The 24049-nt window shown below is 39.1% G+C and overlaps 2 protein-coding genes across 2 annotated transcripts in view; one reads left to right on the forward strand and one right to left on the reverse strand.

Annotated features, from left to right (window-relative positions):
* DOK6 (docking protein 6) overlaps window positions 1–14920 on the forward strand; it is a 247369-nt gene extending 232449 nt beyond the window's left edge. Inside the window, exon 8 of the mRNA XM_059706350.1 lies at window positions 7267–14920. Coding sequence (XP_059562333.1) covers window positions 7267–7406 — 140 coding nt within the window. The 3' untranslated portion in view covers window positions 7407–14920. The remainder of the gene's footprint in view (window positions 1–7266) is intronic.
* Window positions 14921–19281: 4361 nt separating this feature from the next.
* Window positions 19282–24049, reverse strand: part of CD226 (CD226 molecule) — a 52461-nt gene continuing 47693 nt past the window's right edge. Inside the window, exons 6-7 of the mRNA XM_059706351.1 lie at window positions 23347–23404; window positions 19282–21004 (exon numbers count right to left, since the gene is read on the reverse strand). Of these exons, the coding sequence (XP_059562334.1) occupies window positions 20891–21004; window positions 23347–23404 (172 nt within the window). The 3' untranslated portion in view covers window positions 19282–20890. The remainder of the gene's footprint in view (window positions 21005–23346; window positions 23405–24049) is intronic.

Below are 24049 nucleotides of genomic sequence, written 5' to 3' on the forward strand. Positions count from 1 at the left end.
AACTAAAATTAGAGTCACAGAAATTTTTATAATTTAGTAGGCGTGGGAGATAAGGTTATCCCACAAAGTAAAGCAGCAAAAAGAGAGTGACAATAGAAGAGGTGGGAAATTGTAAGAATGGTGCAGCACTAGAACATATACATCAGGGGTGTGGAACGCCCAGCCCATATAAGGCTCATGAAATCATTTGGTCTGGCCCTGCCAAGGCATTAGGGGTAAGTTAATTAAATATTTGACCAAATATTGCAGGCTAATTTTTAAGTTGATAATTTTGTTTGGCCCTCGAATGATGTTTTAAATATCCAAATGGCCCTTGGCAGAAAGAAGTTTCCCCACCCCGATAAATAATAAATGCTCTAGAAAAAGAGAAGAGAGATGGGGGGTGGGGGGAGAGAGAGGAGCCTGAGCCTGTGCTTGTACATAGGGAGCTGAAGCTTCCCCGTAGGAGAGGAGAGGAGAGGAGAGGAGAGGAGAGGAGAGGAGAGGAGAGGAGAGGAGAGGGGAGGGGAGGGGAGGGGAGGGGAGGGGAGGGGAGGGGAGGGGAGGGGAGGGGAGGGGAGGGGAGGGGAGGAGAGGAGAGGAGAGAGAGAAGAGTGACATGGAAATAATTAACAAAAAATTATAGTATTTCCAAGAAATGAGACATATTAGTTCCTTGATTGAAAAAAAAACTCGTGTTAGGTTAGGTGGCTTGGCTCAGGAGGTGGTGTAGGAAATAAAGAGTCGATCAGAAAAGGAAGAAAGGAGAGGTTTTATTCTGCGTCCCCGGGCGACCCAGGGCACGTGGATCCTCGCGCCAACAGGGAGGGGGGAGCTTTTTTTATACTGCGGTTGGGTGAGGGGCAGGGACATGAGCTGAGGTATTCAGCTGAGGAAGTTTCCGCTGCAGGGGGTCAGCAGGGGTATTCAGGAAGAAGCCAGTATCTGTGTCTGGCACGCTGATCTGTTAGAAATGCCAGGGGGAGTCCATTATCTCATCATGCATCTGCATGTGTCCGATTCTGGGCTCTCTTCAACCTAACAATAAGGACTTTGAAAATAATACACCAAGACAATAATTCATCATGCAGCTCATAACCAGGTGACAAGAATCAGTCCCAAACACTACTGCAAAACTTTTGTCTCTACCTCAGTAGCACTTGTGAAGATTAAGTGAGCTAATAAAGAGTGTGTGTGTGTTACAATATCGTACCCTTGCTCTTAGTGTTAGTATATGTAATGTAATGTATGACATTACATTACAACACTAATGTAATGTATTATTACACTATGCTGCTATGACTAAACTTATTTAATACATGATTCTATTAGTAGAAACTATTATGATTGTCCTTATACACAAGAACCTGAGGGACAGAGCAATTGCATAACTTTCCAGGTGTCAACCAGCTGTAAATGGTGGAGCTGGAACTCAAACCCTAGCAACCTTCCTTCAGAGCTAACACTATTAGCCTTTACCCAGCACAGGGCGCTAACCATTTGGCATCAACCAGGATAGAGTCCCAGTGACTTGAAGAGCTAAAGATAACCTAGGATATTTATGAAAATATAAAAAGAACTTATAAGGAAGTATTTTATTTTATTTTTTACATCTTTATTGTTGAAAGTATTATATATGTCTGCTTTCCCCCCACCCTCATTTGACTTCTTCTAGCTCGCCCCCCCCCACCCCGTTCCCACTATCTGTGTCAATGGGCTATGCATATATGCATACAAGTTCTTTGATTGATCTCTTCCCACCCACCCACCCTCCAAAGGTCTGCCTTCCCTCTGAAATTCAATAGTAATCCATGCTTCTGTGTCTCTGGATCTATCTGTTCATCAGTTTATTTTGTTCATTAGATTCCACACATGAGTTGAGATCATGTGATACTTGTCTTTCTCTGACTGGCTTATTTCACTTAGATAAGAAAGTATTTTAATAATCTTGTGATGAGGCAAGACATTATCAAAACACAAAACCCAGAAAACACAAAGACTTGACTACAAAAAAAAAATTAAGTACTTTTATTTAGCAAAAGAAAATGAACTAAACTAGATGCAATTTTTCATCCTTCTACTGGGAAAGAAGATTTTAATCTGATAATATCCAGATCTATCTAGCATTAGGAAAGAAATTACTTTAAAACCCTGTGGGTGGGAATGTGAATGGGTTCAATGAAAATTGACAGTGTATATCAGAAACTTAGTGGTATAAAACAATCATTAAATTCTTAAATTCTCTTTTGACAATTTGAAGGATTAAAAAATTATGTCATTTAATCATCTTATGTGATCCTAAACCAAATTCCATAATTTCACTAACAAGTACCCCTCAGAAAAAAGGTGAAAAAAATAGTCACTATCAAGAGAAAAAGTGTCACATACACTATCTTAACATCTCCTATTCAATTTTATTTTTTTAGCTTGCCATGAACTGAACTGTGCCCCGCCCCCTCCAAAATGTGTATGTTGGAGCCCTATGCCCCCATCCCAAGGTGACTATCTTAGGACACAGGGCCTTGAAGGGGGTCATCAAGGTTAAATGAGGTCATGTTGGGTGGGACCTGGATCCCGTAGGATTAACGTCCTTACAAGAAGAGCTAGAGACCCCAGGCAAGCACACAAAGAAGAGAAGGGCCCACGTGATGTTTGGGAGAAGGCCGCTGTTTACAATGAAGGGAAAAGGCAGCCATTTACAAGCCACAAGAGCTCTTACCAGAAACTAACTCACCGGCCTTCACCTCAGACTCGCCGCTACTGGAACTCTGAGAAAATCATTGTCTGTTGCCAAAGCCCCCCAGCCTGTGGTGCTTGGTTATGGCACTTGAGCAGACCAAGAGAATGTTTTACCTGCTTGAATGGCTTTTTGTTCTTTGACAATATGGTCACCATCTTATAGGCACTTGAATCTAGCCTTCAGGAACTGGGTTGTGAGAACTGCTATTTCTTCTCAGAAGCTATGTCTATATAAATGCACATGTACTTTATGATTCCTAGTAAGACCGAAGTTTAAAGCGTTCTAAGGGGACATGTGGCAGTATGCAGGGCAATGCTTTTTGAGTTCATTTCCAGCAGACCTAGGTCTGACCTGCTTTACCACTTAGGAGCTTGGCTACTCATGAAATACCTGTGGGCTTCAGTTTTGTTTTTGCACAAGTGCAATAAGGGTATGCAACCTCACCTTACAGAACTGATGTGAGGATTTTAACAGTGATGTCTTAAGGGACTTAGCATAAGGTCGGCATGAACAGGTGCTTAAGGAACATACATCATGACTTTTCCAAATCACTCCTTTATGAGTTGAAACCCATGGCCTTTATATTCCCCGTTGGTTCAGATGTGCTGAATCTGAGCCTTGATACCTGAAACAAATCCATTCAAGGGGCATGGAACTATTGAGTCCAGGAATCTCCACAGGAATTTCAGAAGCTTCACCCTAGGAGAGCACAGAGATCAACCCCAAACAGTCTGGCTTGAGCTGTAATTACAATGAACTGAGTAAAATTAAACACAGTTTACAGAGGAGATGTTGACAAGGGATCCTTGGCATTTCTCAGCACAACAGGTGGGAAGTTATTGCTAAGACACTAGACATTCCCAGAACACTTCTACCTCATAGAAACCTCTTGCCCCCGAATCACTGCAGTCAGAGTCCTGGGACTTCTGTTTACACCCCAGGTGTTCGTCCACTTGTCCTTCAGCATCAGGTCTGATCTCCCTCAGCCATTTCCTTTTCCCCAGTGGCTAGAAAGCCCTTGTCAAGGAAGACAAAGAGTAAGACGGCATCTCCCCTACTTGCACCTGATCGTTGTTCAACCTTCACTGCGGGCTGCACCCTTCCTCATGAAGCAACTATTTTATTTGGTGTTTTTTTCGGCTTTTTTTTTTTTAAGACAGCACCCTTTCCTCTGCCCCAGATCCTTACTGAGACCATTGTTTCTCACCAATTAATAACCACAAGTTTTGGGCGTTGGGATCTTCCTGATTTCCTACAGAAACAAACTCCTTTGCATGCTATTTTATGTAAAGAGCACATTCAGTATAAGTGTAGAAAACCAGAGGGGTGAGCAGTAGGGACTCCATCCAGGCAGCTACACACTTAATCCCACCCCACCCCCTGAAAGAGAGGGTATTCAGAAGGTACTGTTCTTTGAGGTGTGATATGGGTCTCTGGTCTTGCATTCTGATTTATTTTCTACTGCTTTTGTCTTCCTTCTGGTTTATAACTGGTTTGAACCTTTGAAGACTTACCTTTATGGTAGGGTGTTTTCACCTTTCTTATCTGTGGTTGCTTAAGTTTCTGGAATTGGGAGTGGTCACATTTTTATTAGAATAATGCAAATGTTTGAAACATCTCTATATCCAACATATTCACTTCTTTATGGAACAGAACTATATTTCTCAGTCTTGTATATACACCAGGGAGAAGAGGGTGGAGGATGGTAGGAAATGTCATTTCAGAGTATACTTCAAACCGCCAGGTAAATGAGATGTGCTTGTTTTCCCAGAGAGCCAGTGTCACCTGAATAGATGGGTACAAAGTATTATTTTCTGTTAAAACAAATATGAATAGGCCGTGAAGTAGGAACCAAAATTCACAAGGACGTTTAAGATACACTAGTAGCTGTTCACAGCTCTTTAGTTATAGCACCCCCCAGGTCCTTAGGGTGCATATTCATTCACCCTACCCGCCCTCCAGTGTGAGCTAAAGGGAAAGTCCAGGAAGCATTTAAATAGAGTTTCCCGTTAGTGGAGAAAACAGGTCTGTTCCAGCAAGTTTATTATTCAAGCCACAAAGTTCATTTCCTTTTGTTGTTTTGTTTTCATCAACAGAGGCTAAGGGCATAACTGAAATGAATGTTGAGAAAATGCTTAATTATTTCTCTCCTTTGTTCTCATACTCGTTGTTGCCCAAATCAAATCGAATAGGTTCGGCCTTCATAGCAGTACAGTTCTGACCGAGAAGTGTTATTTTTGTGATAAGTATTAAGTGGCATCATTTGTGAATTGTCTGTAAAGAAATGGGTGAGGTAAGGAAAATCATCATTTAATTTCCAGTTAGACTAGAAACTGTTCATAGAGGAAATGAAGAAAGCAGTGGTGACCTTGAAGGAGAACGATGTTCAAAACCTGTCGTAATGAGGGACAGCACACCGAGATGGTGGGTAGCACAGAGTTTGAAAAAAAAATACGACAAGAATACAGTTCCATTCCTTGTAGAAAGAAGGGAGAAAAACTGACGTCTATGGGGAACCTACAGTCCCAGCTAACTTCCTATGTGTTTTATTTAATCCTCAAAACACCTTGATAAAGATATTCTCTCCATGTAGGCAAATGAGGTACTAAAAGGAGTCATGGGGCTGGCAGGACTCGGCTCCGTGTGTTTTGGTCCATGGCGGTGATGGTGTTTGCACACCCTGTGGAGTGAAGGGCACGGTGACTTGACCTGGCCTGTGTGGTTCTATAGACAGTGCTCAGAAGCTCCGCTGGTGCCCTGCTCTGGTCCTGCAGAGCACAGGCTGTGTGTTCCCTTCAGCTCACATTCATTGTTGGTTTTGACTCTCCTTGTCTGATGACCATTCCCAAAGCAGCTCATGAACCCTGTAAAGTCAGGTAACATACTTCCCATTACTTTGTCTCCACTGTGGCATTTTGAATTGTTTTAACAGATGTTTGGCAAATATCAGCTACATGATTGACCTTTTGCACCCAAGATTCTAGGATAAAAAGCTACCTGTGCACAGGCAGAGGCTTCTGAATTTGCAACTTAAGCCTTAGCTGGTAGCCCACAGATAACATGCTTTAAAGGTAAGCTCCAGCGTTGCTCTCTTTCAGATAGCTCTCATTTAAAAAACAAAAATAAAAATATATCAGGATAAAACAAAGACCAGGAGAATAGTCTTAATAGAATTGCCTCCTGATTTATGCTTATAAATGCCAATATCTCCACTTAAAGGAACTATAAATTATCATCTAACACATCAATGCTAAGATAAAGTGGGAAGAGGGCTCATGCCTCTCTTTTCCCCAACGTGCTTGTGGAGTCTTCACAAGAGAATCAGGCCAATGGTGAATCTAAAATGATTTTTATGTAGAAAGCAAGATTTTGCTCTCACAATATTTTCACATTAAGAGGTCCAACCAGTTTAATTACCTTTTGATTACCCAATTCATTTGCATTTCCTCCCTGGATCCCAAGCTCCAGACTCTGCAAGGAAAACACACCTGACCATGAAATGGCTTTAAGTGCATGACCTTGCAAAGGACAGCACCACCTGAGAACCTGGCCAGATGTTCCATGTTTCTGTTAACAGATTGTGTTCCCTGGAGGCCTCACCACGAGACCAGAAACAATGCAAATCAAGTTCAAGCGCTCTCCTCCTTTGGATGGAATGCACACTGTGAAGGGCAGAGCACGCTGGGTCTGCCTGTCTGCTCTCCCACTAAGCGCATCCATTAGTTAATTATCATTCTCAACCAGGAAGAATTGTTAATCACTGGTTAACACGAAGGATGGGGAGAACGTTTAGTGAAGCCTTGGAGTAGGCACATTCTCCCCACGTGTTGAACATTCTGACGAGTTTTTCAGTAATCGCTTCTGTTTTTTGTGTTAGCCCCATTCCTCATCGCAGGGGTTATCTGAACTACAAAAGGCATCAGTAGAATTTTCTGGAAATATATCTTCTGTAAGGTTTCACTTTGGGGCAGCTATTTCAGTAGCCATACAGACTGATCCTTTGGGTTAACTGTATCATGAAATGGGTTCAGTTACTCACAGACCCCACTAGGATAAGCCAGGGCCTCAAACACTCTCACTGTGAAAGCTTTTTCTTGATAGTGGATGGTCATTGCTCAGCATAGGCTCCTGCCTACTCAGAAAGGTTTTGAAGGAAGTGTGCCATTTGCTTTCATATGCTGGAAGGGATTATAAAAGAAAAGCAAGCAGCTTATAGACTCTCCATCAAAAATGGTGTTGCTTTTGGAAAAGCTTGTCTGCTTTTGTTTCAAAAGTTGAAGGATAGTAGAAGTTTGAGAGCCTTAGAAAATGTACCTAGCTCTTTGGCATCCAGAATTGTTGGCAAGACACACTGGAGGGGAATATTGAGCCCTGCAGGTGACATTTTTAGCTCTTTGAGGAACAAAACACCAGGTTATCTCCATTTTTACCTACTTACCTGGAGCTCAATACAGAGGCTAAGAGGGCTCTGATTTGTTTGTTTTATCAATATATCTGTGTTTTGCTTTACCTGTTTCTTAGTACAGCTCTCCTTTCTTTCTCTCCAGGTCATGGGTTTGGTTCCTCAAAGATGTCACGTGCACAGACCTTTCCCAGCTACGCCCCAGAGCAGAGCGAAGAGACTCAGCAGTCCTTGTCCCGGTCCAGCAGCTATGGATTCAGCTACAGCTCAAGCCTCATCCAATGACACACAGAGAACCACTGCTGACCAGAGAGACAGTCTGTCCCAGACCTGCTTGTGGGGTCATTGTGCCCTCTGCCTCCTGGAAGACCAATTGCAGTAGAAATTGAAATGGGTTGGGTCTAGCCCCCATCCCAGAGGAAGGTTCAAAACTGGAGTTCTGCTTCCTTGATTCCGTGGCTAAGTCCTTTATTTATTGAATTTCTTGGGGGGGGGGGGGCGGCGGGATATCTGTGTTTAACAAAGATAGAATCCAAATCATATGAACAGTCATTTAAATACAATTCTTTGGGTCTGACAGTAGCAGCAGCCCGGGCACCATGAGCATTGCCCAACAGGGTTGTACCTGGTTGGTGTCCTCATGGCTTAGTCCTCCCGTCTGATGACAGGGCTGGTCCTTAGACATAAAGGTCACCCACCACAAGCTGTGTGGCTTGGAAGGTTTTGACAGGGATAAATCCAATAAGCTCCACAAATGGCATCATAACTTGCCATATAAATAAGCCCAGTGACAATTGAGGGAACAGGAAATTGAGAACACACGATTAAGCAAGGCCTTGTAGCTCTGCGTGTGTGTGTGTGTGTGTGTGTGTGTGTGTGTGTGTGTGTGTGTGTGTGTGTAGACAAATAGAGATATGGATTTTGCTACATCCATCTATATTTAACAAGTATTATCAAATGTGTGCTGAGGGTGACAGGTCATGCTCACTTAAATCGTAGAAAACTGTCATTTGGTGCATTAAAGTTAAAGATTGTTATGTTGAATAGCTGTTTTTAAGACAGTGCTGTAAAAAAAAATGCTTCTTATTAGCGAAAGTATTTATATAGTCAAGTCTGCTCCTATGACAAGCCTGAGGTGTGAGAAGGAGGGATGCTTTGGGAGCAAAAGAACCAGTCTAGCTGTCCTATGCCTCACGTCACCGTGCTGTCTTTCTGGCTAGCATTCCCTTGTTGGTGACAGTGTCTTTCTCCCTTTGGGTGTGATCACCAGCCAGCTTCCATCTCATCTCAAGAAAAGGAACTCTAAATGAGAACCTGTTTAAGAAAGTGATTAAAATACCTGTAAAAAGAACTGATCTATTTTGCAGTCAGGAGACCAACAGGCACAGGATGGTAGAAGTCTGAAACCTCACACACTCTTCTCAGCAGCCATCAGGGATTCGCCTTTTACTGTATGACCAGGACTCGCTGGGCTTGCCTTTCCTTTTACTGGGTCAGGGTTGGCTGGGACTATGAGAAAATGGAGTAAATATAATTTTGTTCATCCTTCACACTAATGATGAAGGTTTGAAAGGAGCTGGTGATTTCCATGTGGACTGAGGAAATTTGGCTAATTCAGGTCAACATAGATCGTTTTGCTCTCAGTTTTGGCATTCAGTTGAATGAAAATAAAGATGAACCTGCCTGATTATCTGATGCCACGTGCTTAAGATGGCCAGCTCACAAATCCCCTAAGAGGAATAGAAATAGCAGGGAGCCCAGGCCATGTAAGATGAACACCAGATTTTTCTTTGTTAATAGCAAAATATTTTAAACTATCAAAGTTAGTCTGTTGAAAGGGTACCTGTTTTGCTGATTAGAGATAAGGTTTATTCTTCATCCCTATCCATTCCTTTCAGAGGATTACTGCAACATTAAATGGTTCTGGGTCCCTCCTTGATCAATTCACATTTATAGCAACCACCTAGACTCTCCGCAACCCTCAGATAAATGTGAAAACCCCATCAAGATGCTAATCATAAGAGTTAATGTGGCTGTGAAAAATAATTATCCTAAGCTTTCAGGAATAAAAAGAAAATTGCTCAAATGCTCTGCACTGTGAATTTTGCTGACACATCAGAAGAGCAGGTGACTGGTTCCTGACAATGACAGAGCCTTTCCTGAAGTTTCAGCTTTCAGAGTTAGGCACCTCTAAATTCCTTCAGCACAGGGCATTTGCTTTTGAAATGCCATTAGCTGAACTCACCAGAGCAACTCCCAGCTGAGACCATTTGAGCACAGCTCCTAGTGGGGTCCCACTCGGAGCAAGACTCACTCAGTCGAGCTGTTGCTTAGAGACCACAAGGGACTTAATGGGGAAAAGCCCCCAAAGGTCCTGGTTCATGTCTCAGTTTTATTAATGTGCCCGGAGCACAGACACCGAGTCCAGGGAGGTGGAATCTGCTAATAAGATGAGTTGCTCTTGTGTCTACTGGGTGGGAGACATAATACCTGCATGAAGTTACTCAAAAACACTGTTTTCTTATGATCATTCCCAGTGAGCATAACTGACAGGGTACCAGAGATCAGGCAAAACCTTGGGCCAGTTCATTCTGAAAATCATGTTATAAAAAGAGTCTGTGAGATAGAACTTTCCTTCCCATGTCTTTATCCAATCTCATCGCAATGAGAATAAGGCCATAAAATATCTCCTGGGACATTTTTGGAGATGTATTCTCTCCTCTAACTATGCTTCCAATTGTAGCTAAGTCAAAACGACTAAATGAACAGATAGGAGAATTTATATTAACCTAACATACTTGACATAAGGCAGTGCGCATTGCAATAAAAATGACAAGCTGATAAATCTTCTACAAAAACCAAAGATGAAGAGTTACTGAACCCGTCTTCTGGAACTTCATGAAATCAATTCCACTGGAGCAACTAGAGTGGTCATAGGCATGTATTCAACTCACTTGAGCTTATAGGTTTTGACTGAAGATGCCTCTACACTTCACAAGTCATTTTTTCTCCCTCCAGAAATTGTATTATACCTTTAACATACATGTGACTTTTTCATTGTGAGGGAGTGACTTGCTATGAACCAAAGACATCTTTTGGCCCCTTCCAAAAGTGACTCCGCTGGGACTTCTCCAGATGGGGAAGGTGAATGAAGAGGGGCACAGTTTCCATATCGGGTGGGAAGAGAGTGATGATGACAGAACCCAACATAAGTCCTAAAGGTTCGTCTGAGAGCAGAGAAAGCCTGGGGGACATACACATTTCACAGATTATGTGAGGGGATTCATTTTTTATGTCCCCAGTTTTTTCTTCCGATAATATTAATTGTTGTACACGTGACATTATATTTAAAATGCATAAAAGTACAAAATAACTTTAACCCAATAGCTCACTATTCTGATGGGGGCAAAAGAAAACACAATTTTTTTTTTTATTCCTTGAATGAATAGTAGGCTCTCAGAACTAATTTATTTATGCAGGTTGCAAATATTTATAACTCAATAGGTTCTGGCCACTGCCACAATTTGAACTTAATGAAATAAGAAATATATATTTACTTATTTATTAGGGAAGATACTGTTTGATAGAGCATGTGAAATAAAGTGAAATGTATTTATTAAAAGTAAACCTCCCCCTTTTCACCAAGTAGTAACTAGAGTACTAGTCCTAACATCTTGTACAAGTTTTCTCTGTCTTCATTGGGCAATAATGTTTCAAAATTATTTATCACCTATAAAATTGTCAACCAGTTATACTTTCTGTCCAATATAGAAACAGTGAACTGATAAATAACTTCACACTGTTAGCAGTTTCTATGGATCCAATTTATTGCATGTGCTATCTTTGTAGTAAATATTAAAACACATCCTGAAAATTGATGTCTGCCCCTCATTCTTTGGCCAATGTCTCAGAAAACTTTGTAAAAGAGCATGAGTATCCTATTCTCTAGATTATTTGAGCCACTTCCTAAAATGGACCATTAGTGATACAGTGAAAACAAGCTAAGCCAATTATATTCTTATGAAAATATTGTAGGCCAGTTTTGATTATTATAACACAGCCCAATAAATAGGCAATACACATTCAATGGGGCTGAGCCTAAAGACCTTTAACATATCATGTTATAACAAATATTATGCTAGAAACTGCTCAAAGTGAAAAGTATGCATTTTTCTCCAATTCTATTAGCATATTATGTCTGTCCGTATCTTGCAATTTCAAATTACTATACCAATAATTAACTATACTTTACAATCCCCAAACCTTGGTCTTCTCAAAATAGATAAAAATCTGCCTACTGGACATGCATTAATAATTACAATAATAGGTGATATGCCACACAAATGAATTTCTAGCCCATGAAATTTATGGAGTGCAATTTCCAATGGAGAGAGTTGAGAAGGAAAATGGGAACTAGTCAGGGCAACAATTTAGATAAGATTACAAAGACTCCAGTGAACTGTCTAGTCATTAGACTCTAGTGTAACACTCAGATTTACTTTCTTAACATTCTAACCTCGGTGCCATGTCCCAGACATGGCCTTCTTTACTAGTTTCTCTGAGTACTAAGTATGCAAGACATCAGTTGTATCAGTATTGACATTACCACACGAAGACAGCCTATTACCAACAAGCGTGCTTCCTTTAGGAGAGTGAAAATTGTTTAACACCAAAGAACATGTAACAGGATCCCCTTGGTCCAATGTCTCTTCAGTGACTTGAGAGTCATTCCTGTAGAGTCAACCTCATTTGCATGTCAATGTGAAGACACGTTATCAGTGAGACAGGCTGAGGGCTGAACAGGTCAGAAAAAATGCACAGCCCGTGTGTGCGTTCTCTATAAATGTACCTGAAAGCTTAACCCACATGTTCTACTACAAATCCTTCCTTTCTTGTTGAAGCATGTGAATCTTTGTGGATCAAGTTCTATAATTTATTACAACTAGATACGGCATTATAGTTTATCGTCTCTCATGGAAGTATCATGAGATTTGGGGCACATTTTCTAGATAGGTGGAATGCTAGTTAGCTCTGGAGATGAGCGTGAAGAATAAAACTCCTGTTTTTATGTTCCCCTCGGGAGAAAACCAAAACCCATAAATGTTGTAATTTATTCACAGGCCAGAAACAGTCAGGAATAGGGTCACCTAGCAGGCTCCCAGGAATGTTTCCTTGGCTACATCTCAACTCCCGGGGATGCGTAGTAGGAGCTGAGAAATGCCACATGGCCTATAAGTGAACAGGCCCTTGTACATGTGTTTTCCCAAATTTGTCAGATGTTTCTAACTCTTCCTGGACTCATCACCAACAATATCAATTATGGGGCAATTATTAGACCTGTAGGTCATGGATGATTGGTATAAGTATTACTATTCTTATACTGTCATCCAGTTCTTTGCTGGAAATTTAGACTTACTTTCTCTAAAGTGATGGTCAAACTAAAAAAAAAAAAAAAAAAAAAGGAAAAATTAAGTGTCTATGTTTTGTATTCCTACTAATTCATTGCATTGTCGCTGTGATTATTATTTTGGGTATTTTTATTACTCTGTAGCACTTTGATTTAATTATTTATGGCATTTGTCACAACTTTGTTAAAGAATTGATAATATCAGGGCTACATATTTTCATGCGAGTTTCAAAAAGCTTCCATTTTCAATTGAAATTTGGAGAATTGTTTTTTATGGGGGTTTTTTCTTTAAAATACCTTACACATCAAGCTTTTCCTCAAACCCTTACATAGGCAATTATTTAAATTAATTGAATTTTAGATAAATTAGAAATAAGTTAAAATTACTAAATAATATGAAAGCCACTTTTTATGTGAGATTTTCATACACTTTTCTTAGTTTAAAATTTGAATATCTTGTAAACATTTTAAAGAAGGGAAAAATATACTTATAATAGGAATATGTCAACTTCCTTCTAATAATTCCATTTAATTCATTTTTATTTTGCTTCACTTTCTATGCCTGCTACCTTAGTCCATATTCCATATTCTGAACTTATTTTATTAGTTGATACAATTAACTTTCTCAATCTGATCTCTGTTTTTATTTTACAATTTTAAACTTAAGAGAACATTAAATTAACCCATTTTGTAGACACAGAATTGTGCCCCAAATGAAGCAAGGTCTCCACCCTGACCCTGCAGCTGTGCTCACCTCAGAATCTGATTGCTGTCCTTATTCACCCAAGTGACCCACAGCCTCATAAGACTTGCTTATTTTAAGGAATCCAAAATGTAAAGCCCCAAATTCAGGAAAAGAAGGTTGAGATAATGGCTTAACTTTTTAAAGGTTTTCTCTCAAAGAAAACCTTGTGAAAGGGTTTTTATGTTGTTTTCAAATATCATTAACTCCTTGACAGAGGGGTTGAAAGGCAGGGAAAGATGGAGAATTAAATGATTGTAGTATCTTGTTATTCAATATAAATCAGAAATGAACATGATATGGGTTCATATGAAATCATTTGATTAATGGAATTCAGATTTACATGTCTATTGCATAATTCAAGGCACAATGCCTATCTTTATCGAAAAATATATGTCAGTGAGTGGAGTGGAGAAAAAGAAGCTCCCAATTTTTATGAAGACCTGAAATGGAGAATAGAGATTCTTTCAAGTTCTAAGACACCGTGTTATTGTAGTGATAGCCAGCAGTGTATAAATCACAGCAACACATAAGTCTACACCCTCACAACGAATGCGTTGAAAGCCAGTATCATCTTGGCTGCAGACGACAGAATACCTCGCCTAGCACCATCTTTACACAAACCCTAGCACACTCATGCACACAGACACATGTTTTACTTTGACCTGCTTTGTATATGCCCCTATACTTATCTTTTGGGATCCACACAGAAATATCCCATCTTGCAAAATCCTTATCCATATGAATCTTCAAAATGTATTAAATTATGTGTTGTATGTTTGTTTTCCTGTAAATTCTTTTAAATCATTTTATATATACTTTGTGAAGTCCTATACTGTATTTTATAGAGGGATATCATTTGTCCTTCATTAAATAGAATGTTTATGATCATTTTGATAAAAATAACTGTGGACACTACACCTTTGTCAAGAAGCAAAATACCCATTACAAATTTGCTTCTTTTCCAAAATATATGATTTGATATACTTCCTTTTCAATAATAATTGATTCCAGATAATAGTTTGGGGACATCTGTACTTAAATACTAGCTGAGCCACCTTTTGCAATGGAATGCAAAGGAATACTGTCCCTGGAAACTAAATGTAAATTTTTTGGCAGGACAGAAAATATTATTATAATGAGGCAATAATTAAATTATTTTTAAATCTTTCTGTGTGACTTTTCCCCTTGGTAAAAATAGTGCATAGTTCAAGAATTACCTACCCTCTTCTAAATTTCTAGTTTCTATATTACAGTCCTCAGTAGATAAACTATTGTTATTAATGTCTTACAACCATAAGAAATTCACAAATGAGATTGCTACCGGGAGAATCAGTTATAGTTGTGCAATATTAAAATTTCCTCCATAACCTAAAAAAAGCTAAAGCAGTCCAAAAATACTGCTTTCCACCACAAGTTTGCATGGTTGAGATTTGAACATCAAAATTGCTGGGTTTTACCCAAGAGTTACTATTGTTAACACTGTAATATTATATGATCTCCTTACATTTTTGTTTTCATGTGATGAACTTTAACTGTAATTAAACAGAATTCTGACAATCATATTCTTCAAACCTTTAAAATGTCACTTATTCCTTTATTTATTGGCTTGCTATTTTCAAAATAAAATAAAAGAGGCCCTTTATTAAATGGAAGATTGCTGAGAATTCATTATGTATTTCTGGTGCTTTCCTAACCCTGTGTTATGATAGGACATCATTTTTACTTGGTTGACTCTGGTTTGGTGGAATTATGGAATGTTAATATAGAAAATGACAATGGTGACCAGCACTTTTATTTCCAGTGAAGTGATATCCAGTTTTATTAAATGGCTTTCACAACAGCACACAACTGGAAAACAGTTTTTCTCCAGCACTAGGCTCACCCTTTAATTACAAAGGAAATTATTGAAGGTGAACATTTGCTAGAAAAACATTTCACATCAAGAGTGAGAAGCATGCAGTTCTGACCACACTAGCTACCAGTGACTTCCTTGTTACATATTTCCATCCCTTGGCCTTGGTCACTGGCATTTAGATCGCTCAGGAAATACACTTACAGAATCCATTTCTCAAGTTTAATCTTTAAATCTTATCTGGGCTGTTTTTATGGTTTGCTAGATTAATTTATTAGTAGTATTGTTTTTTCTTTCAGAGAGTTATGCCTTTATAGAGAGCTTCCATAATATGAGAGAAATCAAAGTGAATGAGAGAGCTGGCATTAGAGATATTGAATGTCACAAGACACAGCCCAATAGTAGTGATGCTGTTATTTTTGTAATGTACAAACAAAGAAAATGAAACCAAATAATTCCCCAAAATGGCAAAACTTCCATCCTTTTTTCCAAACTAGTCAAGAACTATATTAAACAAAGTTACTGAATTTTTATATTGATATGGAGAATTATTAAAATAAAGGTTTAAGTAAGAACTGGATAAAATAGCTAAACATTCAGGGAAATATGAGTTATCCTATTAATCAGGGTGCTTTAGGAAATCAGGGTGCTAAATTATAGGCTCTCAAAGGCCAACCCCGAAACACTTATTGAGTGCTGACTACCTACTACACCGAGCAGAAAACATGCCACATCTCCCTCCGGCACTTGTTTTCTTGCTGCCTTTTCATTCCTTTTGCTATGCTTCACGGAAGAAGAGGGTGGGGGCGGGAGCTGCTGACAGCACATGGGTATGGGGCCTTCCCTAGGAGAGGACATGGAGGTGGCTAGACAGCTAGACGTAAGGAGGTAAGGGAAGGCAAGAGAGACCACCTCCCAGCTTACAGTCCTTTCTCAAAGCTGTTCTGAATTTCTTCCCTTCTCCTCCTCCTTCTCCTCCTCCAATCTTATTCTCTCTCTCTCATTAGACACTGCTTTTTTATCATAAGAAATTATTATACAATATAATCTAACATAATTCCAAAATTATCTCTTGCTATTTGTATGATATAATTTTTCAAAACCTCTTTTTAAAAAATTTCCTCTTCCTCTCTTGACACAAACCGCATAAGACAAAATGTGCACTTGAGTCACAGAGTGCAAAATACGCACCTGTTCTACATATCTTATACTCCACTGAATATTTGCAAACTTTCGTTCTAAGGTAGCCCAGTACTGTGCTGTGGGGGATGTCATTCAGATTGATGGGCACCGGTCCAGCCAGTCAGTCAGAGTTGTAGCTGTGCTTTCCCCCCACGTCTCCTTATTTTCCAAGCTGCTTCTATCCCTCACCTGGACTTGCTTCCAAACAACTCACATTGTTCAAATAAATAAACTGCTTATTTCATAACACTGTGTCAGCCTCCAGTGCTTAAAACCATTACTGCCAACTTATACAGCCACAAACCCAAATATAACAGGCTTGTGCTTGTCCGCTCCACCACTCTGGGCACTGGTGACACACTTGCAGTCTGGGACTTTGTGTCCTTTTATACCTGGATGTTTTCTAGAATTGATTCCAGGTCTTATGTTTCCCTCTCTTCGTTTTTCTGGATAAAGGGAGACATCAAGATGACAGTTCTGTGGAAAGAACCATAGCTTCTGGGCCCAAGTCAAAGATCTTGAGTAACTTTTCTGGGAAGGTGAGTGTTGGAATATCTGTTGCACCGGAAGCTCCAGAGATCATGTAGACCAAGCATGTCAAACTCAAAGGCTAACACGGGCCAAATAAATGAGGCATGTGGCCTGCGGGCCGCGAGTTTGACATGTGTGATGTAGACCATTGTTGAAGAGTCTGACATAAGCTTATGGTAAATACAAGCTGAAAAGAAACAATCACTCTGGGTGGGGAACAAAGTTCTGTAGGAGAGAAGGCGGTTATTTGTACCATGTGATTCAACTGAGAAGAGTATTAACAAAGTCATAAAAAACCAAAAAAAACAAATATGGAAACAATCAAACTTTAAGACAAATATTTTTGAAAGATGGTCATATGAGAAAGGTATTCATTCACATGCCATGAGTTTATGGGAATAAGACATCAACAAATCAATAAATACCCTAAAATTGAAAAAAAAATCTGGTAGTAATATAAGCGTGCTATTCAGAGAAGTAGAGAGAAATTAAACAATCAGAAGAAGTGAGATGTGTCGTCTTGACGGAGGGAAATAGGAAGGGCAGGGAACGATTTTTTGTAGAAAACCCCACACAGCACTCTGACCCTGAACTGCACCCACTTACAAAATGCACTGAGTGCTGCATCGAGAAGCTACAAAGTGCCAGTGGTTTGCATTGCTCTGCATGTAACACTCCCTGTAAATGTTATTCTGTAGAAAATCTTGTCTAATATTCTTTGGTGGCAAATGAAACTAATGATCGTGGGGCACTGCCTGTTATTCATTCAAACAGAGAAAACAGTATAGTATGTCGAGGTGAGTATTTGCATGCAAAACCCCAAAGTCTGAAATTACCCATAAACCTGGAAAAATGTTCTAAAAGAGGGTAACTATATAACATCATTCAAACAGGGAAAATAGGCAATAAGTGGGGAATATTGCAGACATGTATCACCCATACCCCCAATTTAGATCTTTTCTTACACCTTACAACAGCGTTAGTACTTTAAACTGGGAAAAACATAATATGTAAACCAACCTTGAACACTTATAAAAGCTCCTGAGCAAGCACTACAGTTATTCTAGAAATTCCAGGTCTGCCTGTGACTATCTATCACTAGCAATAGAAAAGTGAGTTGTTGTTTTTAAACATCTTATTTTTCAGATAAATGTATGAAAGCCTAGATAGAGACTTGGCTTAGAATAATCCAATGAACAAACCAATGAAAAAAATATATTAATTTATGAATGTAAAGGTCAACACTTTCTAGACACTACATTCTAACAATGGCCAAACTAATGATGATAATAAAATAATGGTGTTACATGTTTATGTCATTTTATATTTTTCAAAGATATTTTCTTATCACTTTTGTGGAAAGAAGCTAAACTTGATGTTCACAATTTAACATCTCCACCTATACTTTATAAGCATCTTAATTCTGCAATATCTTGGATCAAGCAGTACAAGAATATAGCACATTGTGCCCAGCCAGTGTGGCTCAATAGTTGAGGGTCAACCTATGAGCCAGGAAGTCAGGGTTCGATTCCCAGTCAGGGCACATGCCCAGGATTGCGAGCTCCATCCTCAGTGTGGGGTGTAAAGGAGGAAGTCAATCAATGATTCTCTCTTATCATTGTTGTTTCTAACTCTCTCTCCCTTTCCCTTCCTCTCTGAAATCAATAAAAACATATTTTAAAAAATAAGAACACAGCACATTGTGATAAATCAGGAGACATATGGTGATTACAGGGCTTCCTAATTACAATGTGGACTCTACGCATTTGGAATATTACTGCAATGCAGCTGTAGGTTTTTCTTTAATACAGTGCTAGATAAACCAACAAAATAACTAAACCTGCTAAAACTATTCTTAGTTTACTCTATCTTGTAAGTTGACATATTTTAAATGTATATTTTTTTAGTAATAAACTGAATTACTTAAAACATTCTATGAGCCCTAGCCGGTTTGGCTCAGTGGATAGAGCGTTGGCCTGCGGACTGAAGGGTCCCAGGTTCGATTCTGGCCAAGGGCACCTGTCTGGGTTTCGGGCTCAATCCCCAGTAGCGGGTGTGCAGGAGGCAGCCAACCAATGATTCCCTCTCATCATTGATGTTTCTATCTCTCCTTCTCCCTTCCTCTCTGAAATCAATAAAGAAATATATATTTTTTAAAAACATTCTATGAATCTGAATAGTTACTAACTACAAATGAGAGCCCCATCCGCCTGTCTCCCACCCATAAGCATGATGACAAGTTAAGGACATTTCTGTGCCATTTGCTCAGCACCCATAGAGGCCTTTCAATGATGTTTCACGGTCACTCTGATGATAATATAATCAACACCTAATCATGGTAGGTTAATTAGATGCATCCCTTCCCTGACAAAACTATGCATTCTATAACGACATTTAATAAACCTCTCATCAAACAGCAATTTTCTTTAATTGGTTACTTTAATGTAAATATTAAAATAGTGGCATTCAAAGGAAATAGATTTTTATTTAATGTATTATATATCAATATAAATTATATATGTAAAGAAGAATCTTAGGAAGCATCTTGCTTCCTAAGTAGCACCTTGCAAAAAAAGATTTAAAATATAGTTTAATTCAATTCTGACCTTTTATTCAGTGGATCTGTTTTTATCTCTTTCCTTATTAACAACCAGAATAGCAGGTACAACAAATTGTGTGTGTGTGTGTGTGTGTGTGTGTGTGTGTGTGTACACTGACACAATATATATATGTACATATATGTGTGTGTGTATAACATATGGCAGTATTTTAAAACTCCAGCAAACTATGTATAATATTAACGAAAATACAATGAAAGTGCTTTGTTAAGATGTTCAGAGGAGAAAAAAAGGAATGAACAGAATTTCACCAGTTAACAGCTGAGCATGGAATAGGAATAGTAGGGAGGTCAGAGAAATTCCCACAGGACTGAGGAGGGCTCAAAATCCCTGAAAAAAATCCTGAACTGTATCATATAAGTAAACTCTCTACCAAACAGAAACAAAGATTATGAATTTTCCAAGAGTTGTGGACAGCCATCTTGGAAGCACAAGAGGGAAGTTCGAATGAGTTAGACCAGTGGTCGGAAAACTCATTAGTCAACAGAGCCAGATATCAACAGTACAACGATTGAAATTTCTTTTGAGAGCCAAATTTTTTAAACTTAAACTATATGGGTAGGTACATTGTTATTAACTTAATTAGGGTGCTCCTAAGGCTTAGGAAGAGCCACACTCAAGGGGCCAAAGAGCCGCATGTGGCTCACGAGCCACAGTTTGCCGACCACGGAGTTAGACCAACACCAGTGAAGTGTATCCAATGCCATGGAAAGGGATCCAGAAGCTGGTTTGTGCCCACACTTGATTTCAGACATGACATTTAAGTCCTGGTCAATAACCTTTGCCTGAAGCTTGACCTCCCCAGATGGATCCATTACATGAGTCAGTAAGTTGCCTTTCATGTCTAAGCTAATTAGAGTCGGGTTGACTGAAACATTTCTGTTAAGAATGTTCTCTAGGTGATGTAGGTCACCAACACCAGGGAGAACAAGAGCAGGTGGATCCGGTGGTTTCATGCCCAGGCCAGCAGCAGGGCTTGCACTGTAGCTCAGGGGCAAGACAGACAGGCACCTCTATGCCCTGAGCACAGTCCTGGGATGAGGAAGCAGAAGAGGCTCTGATGTCTTCCAGGCCATCACAGCTGCCCCTTCAGGTCAGAGGTGATGAGACCCATAGACAGGAGATTGTCTTTAACATTTTGTCATATTCTGTATTGTTAATGTACCCAAAATTGTGTATGTATCTTATAACTGTTTTTAGAAATTGGCACATAGGCTTCTATTACTTATTAGGTGGAGATTTCATATGTAAATGTAGTAGAGAATCTTTTTTCCATCGTTTTGTTGGGGAATTAAATAGGGTGCTGTTTGGATTGAAAAAAGTAAAATATATTCAGTCTACTGGCATCCAGGGTAGACACTGAATAGTGGGAAGAAATTGTATAAAGATCCATGGATTTAACAGTCATAAATTTGCTCAGATCAAGAAAAAAGCTTAGGCTCTAGTCTTCGGTCTCCGGGAGAAGGTTGGGTAGTTGACATAAATGTCCTCTCCTGCACCATCTGATGGTTGACTGATGGAGAAGGAAGTTCTGTAGTTGTTAGATGCCTAGAAAGATAGGCAGAGAAGGTGTCAATAATTCACTAAGGTGTCAATTATTCACTAAGGTGTCAATAAGCAGCTAACAAAGACACTGAAAACAAATATCTTCTCCATTCAACTACAATAGAGGTCAAATTTCTATTACAATTAATTTCATAAAACATCCTCTTTATTATATTGAACTTCTGTGAGAAATCATATTCTTGACTTGCAAGGCCTCGAGTAAGATGCAAACAGAGGCCTGGTCTACATCATCTCTTGCTCCACTGGGTTTATAAAACACCTGTTTAGATGCAAAACTCCCTTTCCCAATGTCAGGGGTTTTGATTAGAGCAATTCTCATTTTTATATGGAAAGTCTCGTATAGTATTTTCCCATTGTGGGCCCCATTAATTAATTTCTGTTGAATAAATGTCATCAGAGGCCATACTTTTTTATTTTATTTTTATTTTTTAAATTTGCCTTTATTGTTGAAAGTATTACAGATGTCCCCTTATTCTCCCTATTGATCTCCTTCACCCTAATCCTGCCCCCACCCAGGCCTTCACCACACTATTGTCTGTGTCTATGGGTTATGCATATACATATGCATATAGGTTCTTTGGATAATCCTTCCTGTGCCTCCCTACCCCTTTCCCTCAGATTCATCAGTCTGTTCCATGCTTCCATGTTTTAAAGAACAGTACATGGAGTCCTGTATTAAAAATAAGCAACTGAACACAATAAATTAACAAAATAAACTGATAGTGCCTTTCAAGATAATGTTATCATTAGAGTGGCTTTGGTGTTTTCAAAGAGAAAGAAAGTTCAAGTGTTATTGTTACTTATATAGCCTGTTGATAAAAAAAAAAGGATCAAGTAAGTCTAACTTCATCTTAATATCAGCTTAAAATCTAACTTTATAATCATCATTCAAAATACCATTATTTTATAAAAGCCTGAAAAAGTTGAATACATAATGTAGGAAGTTGCAAAGCTCCTTCCTGCCTCTGAAGTTCACAGCAACAACTGTGGCTTTGTTTTGGCTTGAGTGGGCAACAGCTAAGGACAAAGAACAAATCCCAAAATTGTATAAAACAGACCACTGATTAGCTGGTGCAGGAGTGGCAGGACTTCTTGAGTCATTGTGGTTGGTGCCAAAAAAGTAAGCCATGAATTATTCAGAAAAAAGAAATATTTTTGCGAAGAGTAACTACTTAATAGAAGAAAAATTTAAACTTATAGATTATTGAGAAGTCTGAAGCACACATAAATTGTCAGAAACATTTTAGTACTTGGCGTTTTGACTGGGTAGAATTTAATGATAAGTAATTAAGTCGAAGAGAAATGGATGTAATTGTAGATAACACTTGGGGAAATGTTTTATTGTAAAATTCCCTAAACAGAATAATATGTGTTAAAGGGAATATTTGACCCATTGTGGAGACATGAGCATCCCTCTTATCTACAAACACAGATGGAATTTTCTCTTTCCAGTAAACAAAAGTGGGCATGTGCAAATGAGGAGGAAATGGTTACACTTCTTGAGACATCTGCAGCCCCTTGGAAGGCTCTTTAGCTTTATAATCTGAACATCCATTAATTAATCAATTAAGCAAAAGGTCAGACCATTTATGTAGTTTAATTTAGTCCTCACAATAACTTTATGGCATAAAAACATAATTATGCCCTGTATTGGGTCAGATAGTGTTCCCCCAAATTTATGTTCTTCCAAGACCTTCATGATGTGACCCTATGTGAAAATAGGTTTGCTATAAACACACACACACACACACACACACACACACACACACACACACTCACTCACTCACACAGGGAAGAATGCCATGTGAAGACAGAGGCAGAGTCTGGAGTGATGAGGCCACAAGCCACGGAATGTCAAGGAGTGCCAGAAGCCAGCAGAAACTCGGAGAGAAGCATGGAACAGATTCTCACCCCAAGGAGGAACTGATCCTATTGAGACCTTGATTTTAGACTTCAACCCTCTAGAACTGCAAGAGAATGGATTTCTGTTGTTCTAAATCACCCGCTTTGTGGGTATTTGGTGTGGCAGCCTAGGAAACCAATACAGATTTTGGTATTGTGCAGTGCTGATTATTATGTTGGTGTGATTGCTCTTTTCTTTATATTAATGTAAAAACAGTTTTGAAGGGTATTACTAATAGGAGAATAGTTCAGAAAATAACTATTTCATCAAATAGCTGACAGTTAAATTACAGGCAATTGCACGGCCAGTTTGTTGAAAGGAGAATAAAAAAGAAGATTGCTAATTGCCAAATGACCTGAGTTTACAAAACTTATGATGTACAAGGAAAGAGGGGGGGAATGACAACTCTGAGAAAACTTACCTTAGTCTGTGTGGCCTGGGACCCTTTACCTTGGACACTTTTCTGTCTCCTTCTCTTCCTGGAAATACATATTCAATAGAGGTATTAAGAATTACACTCCAGACTAATGTTATTTCAAATCCTTTATATGCCTCACCTGTGCCCTAGCTCACATGCCCTTACTAAATACGTTGAAGTAGCTACCCACAGTTACTTTACTAGTATACATACTTACCCAAATGTTCTTTATTTTCCCACCTTCTCCAATGTGTTTCCCGATGGTAGAGGCAACTAAATGAATATCCACCCAGTGGACACTAGTCATTAATCCCAGTGAGCTTAGTAAAGAATGGTTCATAGTGGGTTATTACATAAATAGCTTATGGCCCTCTCCAAATTATTTCAGACTTGATTTCCCACAATTAAAACTTCCTTTTAAATGCTATTGGAATAACTTCTTGGGTGCCAATGATAATATAATTAAGCTTTATAAAATCATCTAGGTGTTTACTAAACCATCCGTATAAGTTACATTTTTTAAATTTCATTTTTTTAAAAAAGAAGGCTCTCTTATTTACCAGGTTGGGGGACTGAGGCAAAGAGAAGAGTAACTTGCCCCAGATCACATGGTTGGTTAGTGGTAGCATCAGATTGGAGTCCACAGCCCTTCCTCTTAACTACTATGTTCTCCTGCTCTAGGGCCATGGGTTGCAGTCGATGGGGC

The sequence above is a fragment of the Myotis daubentonii genome, chromosome 8 (assembly GCF_963259705.1).
Source record: "Myotis daubentonii chromosome 8, mMyoDau2.1, whole genome shotgun sequence".
NCBI lineage: Eukaryota > Metazoa > Chordata > Mammalia > Chiroptera > Vespertilionidae > Myotis > Myotis daubentonii.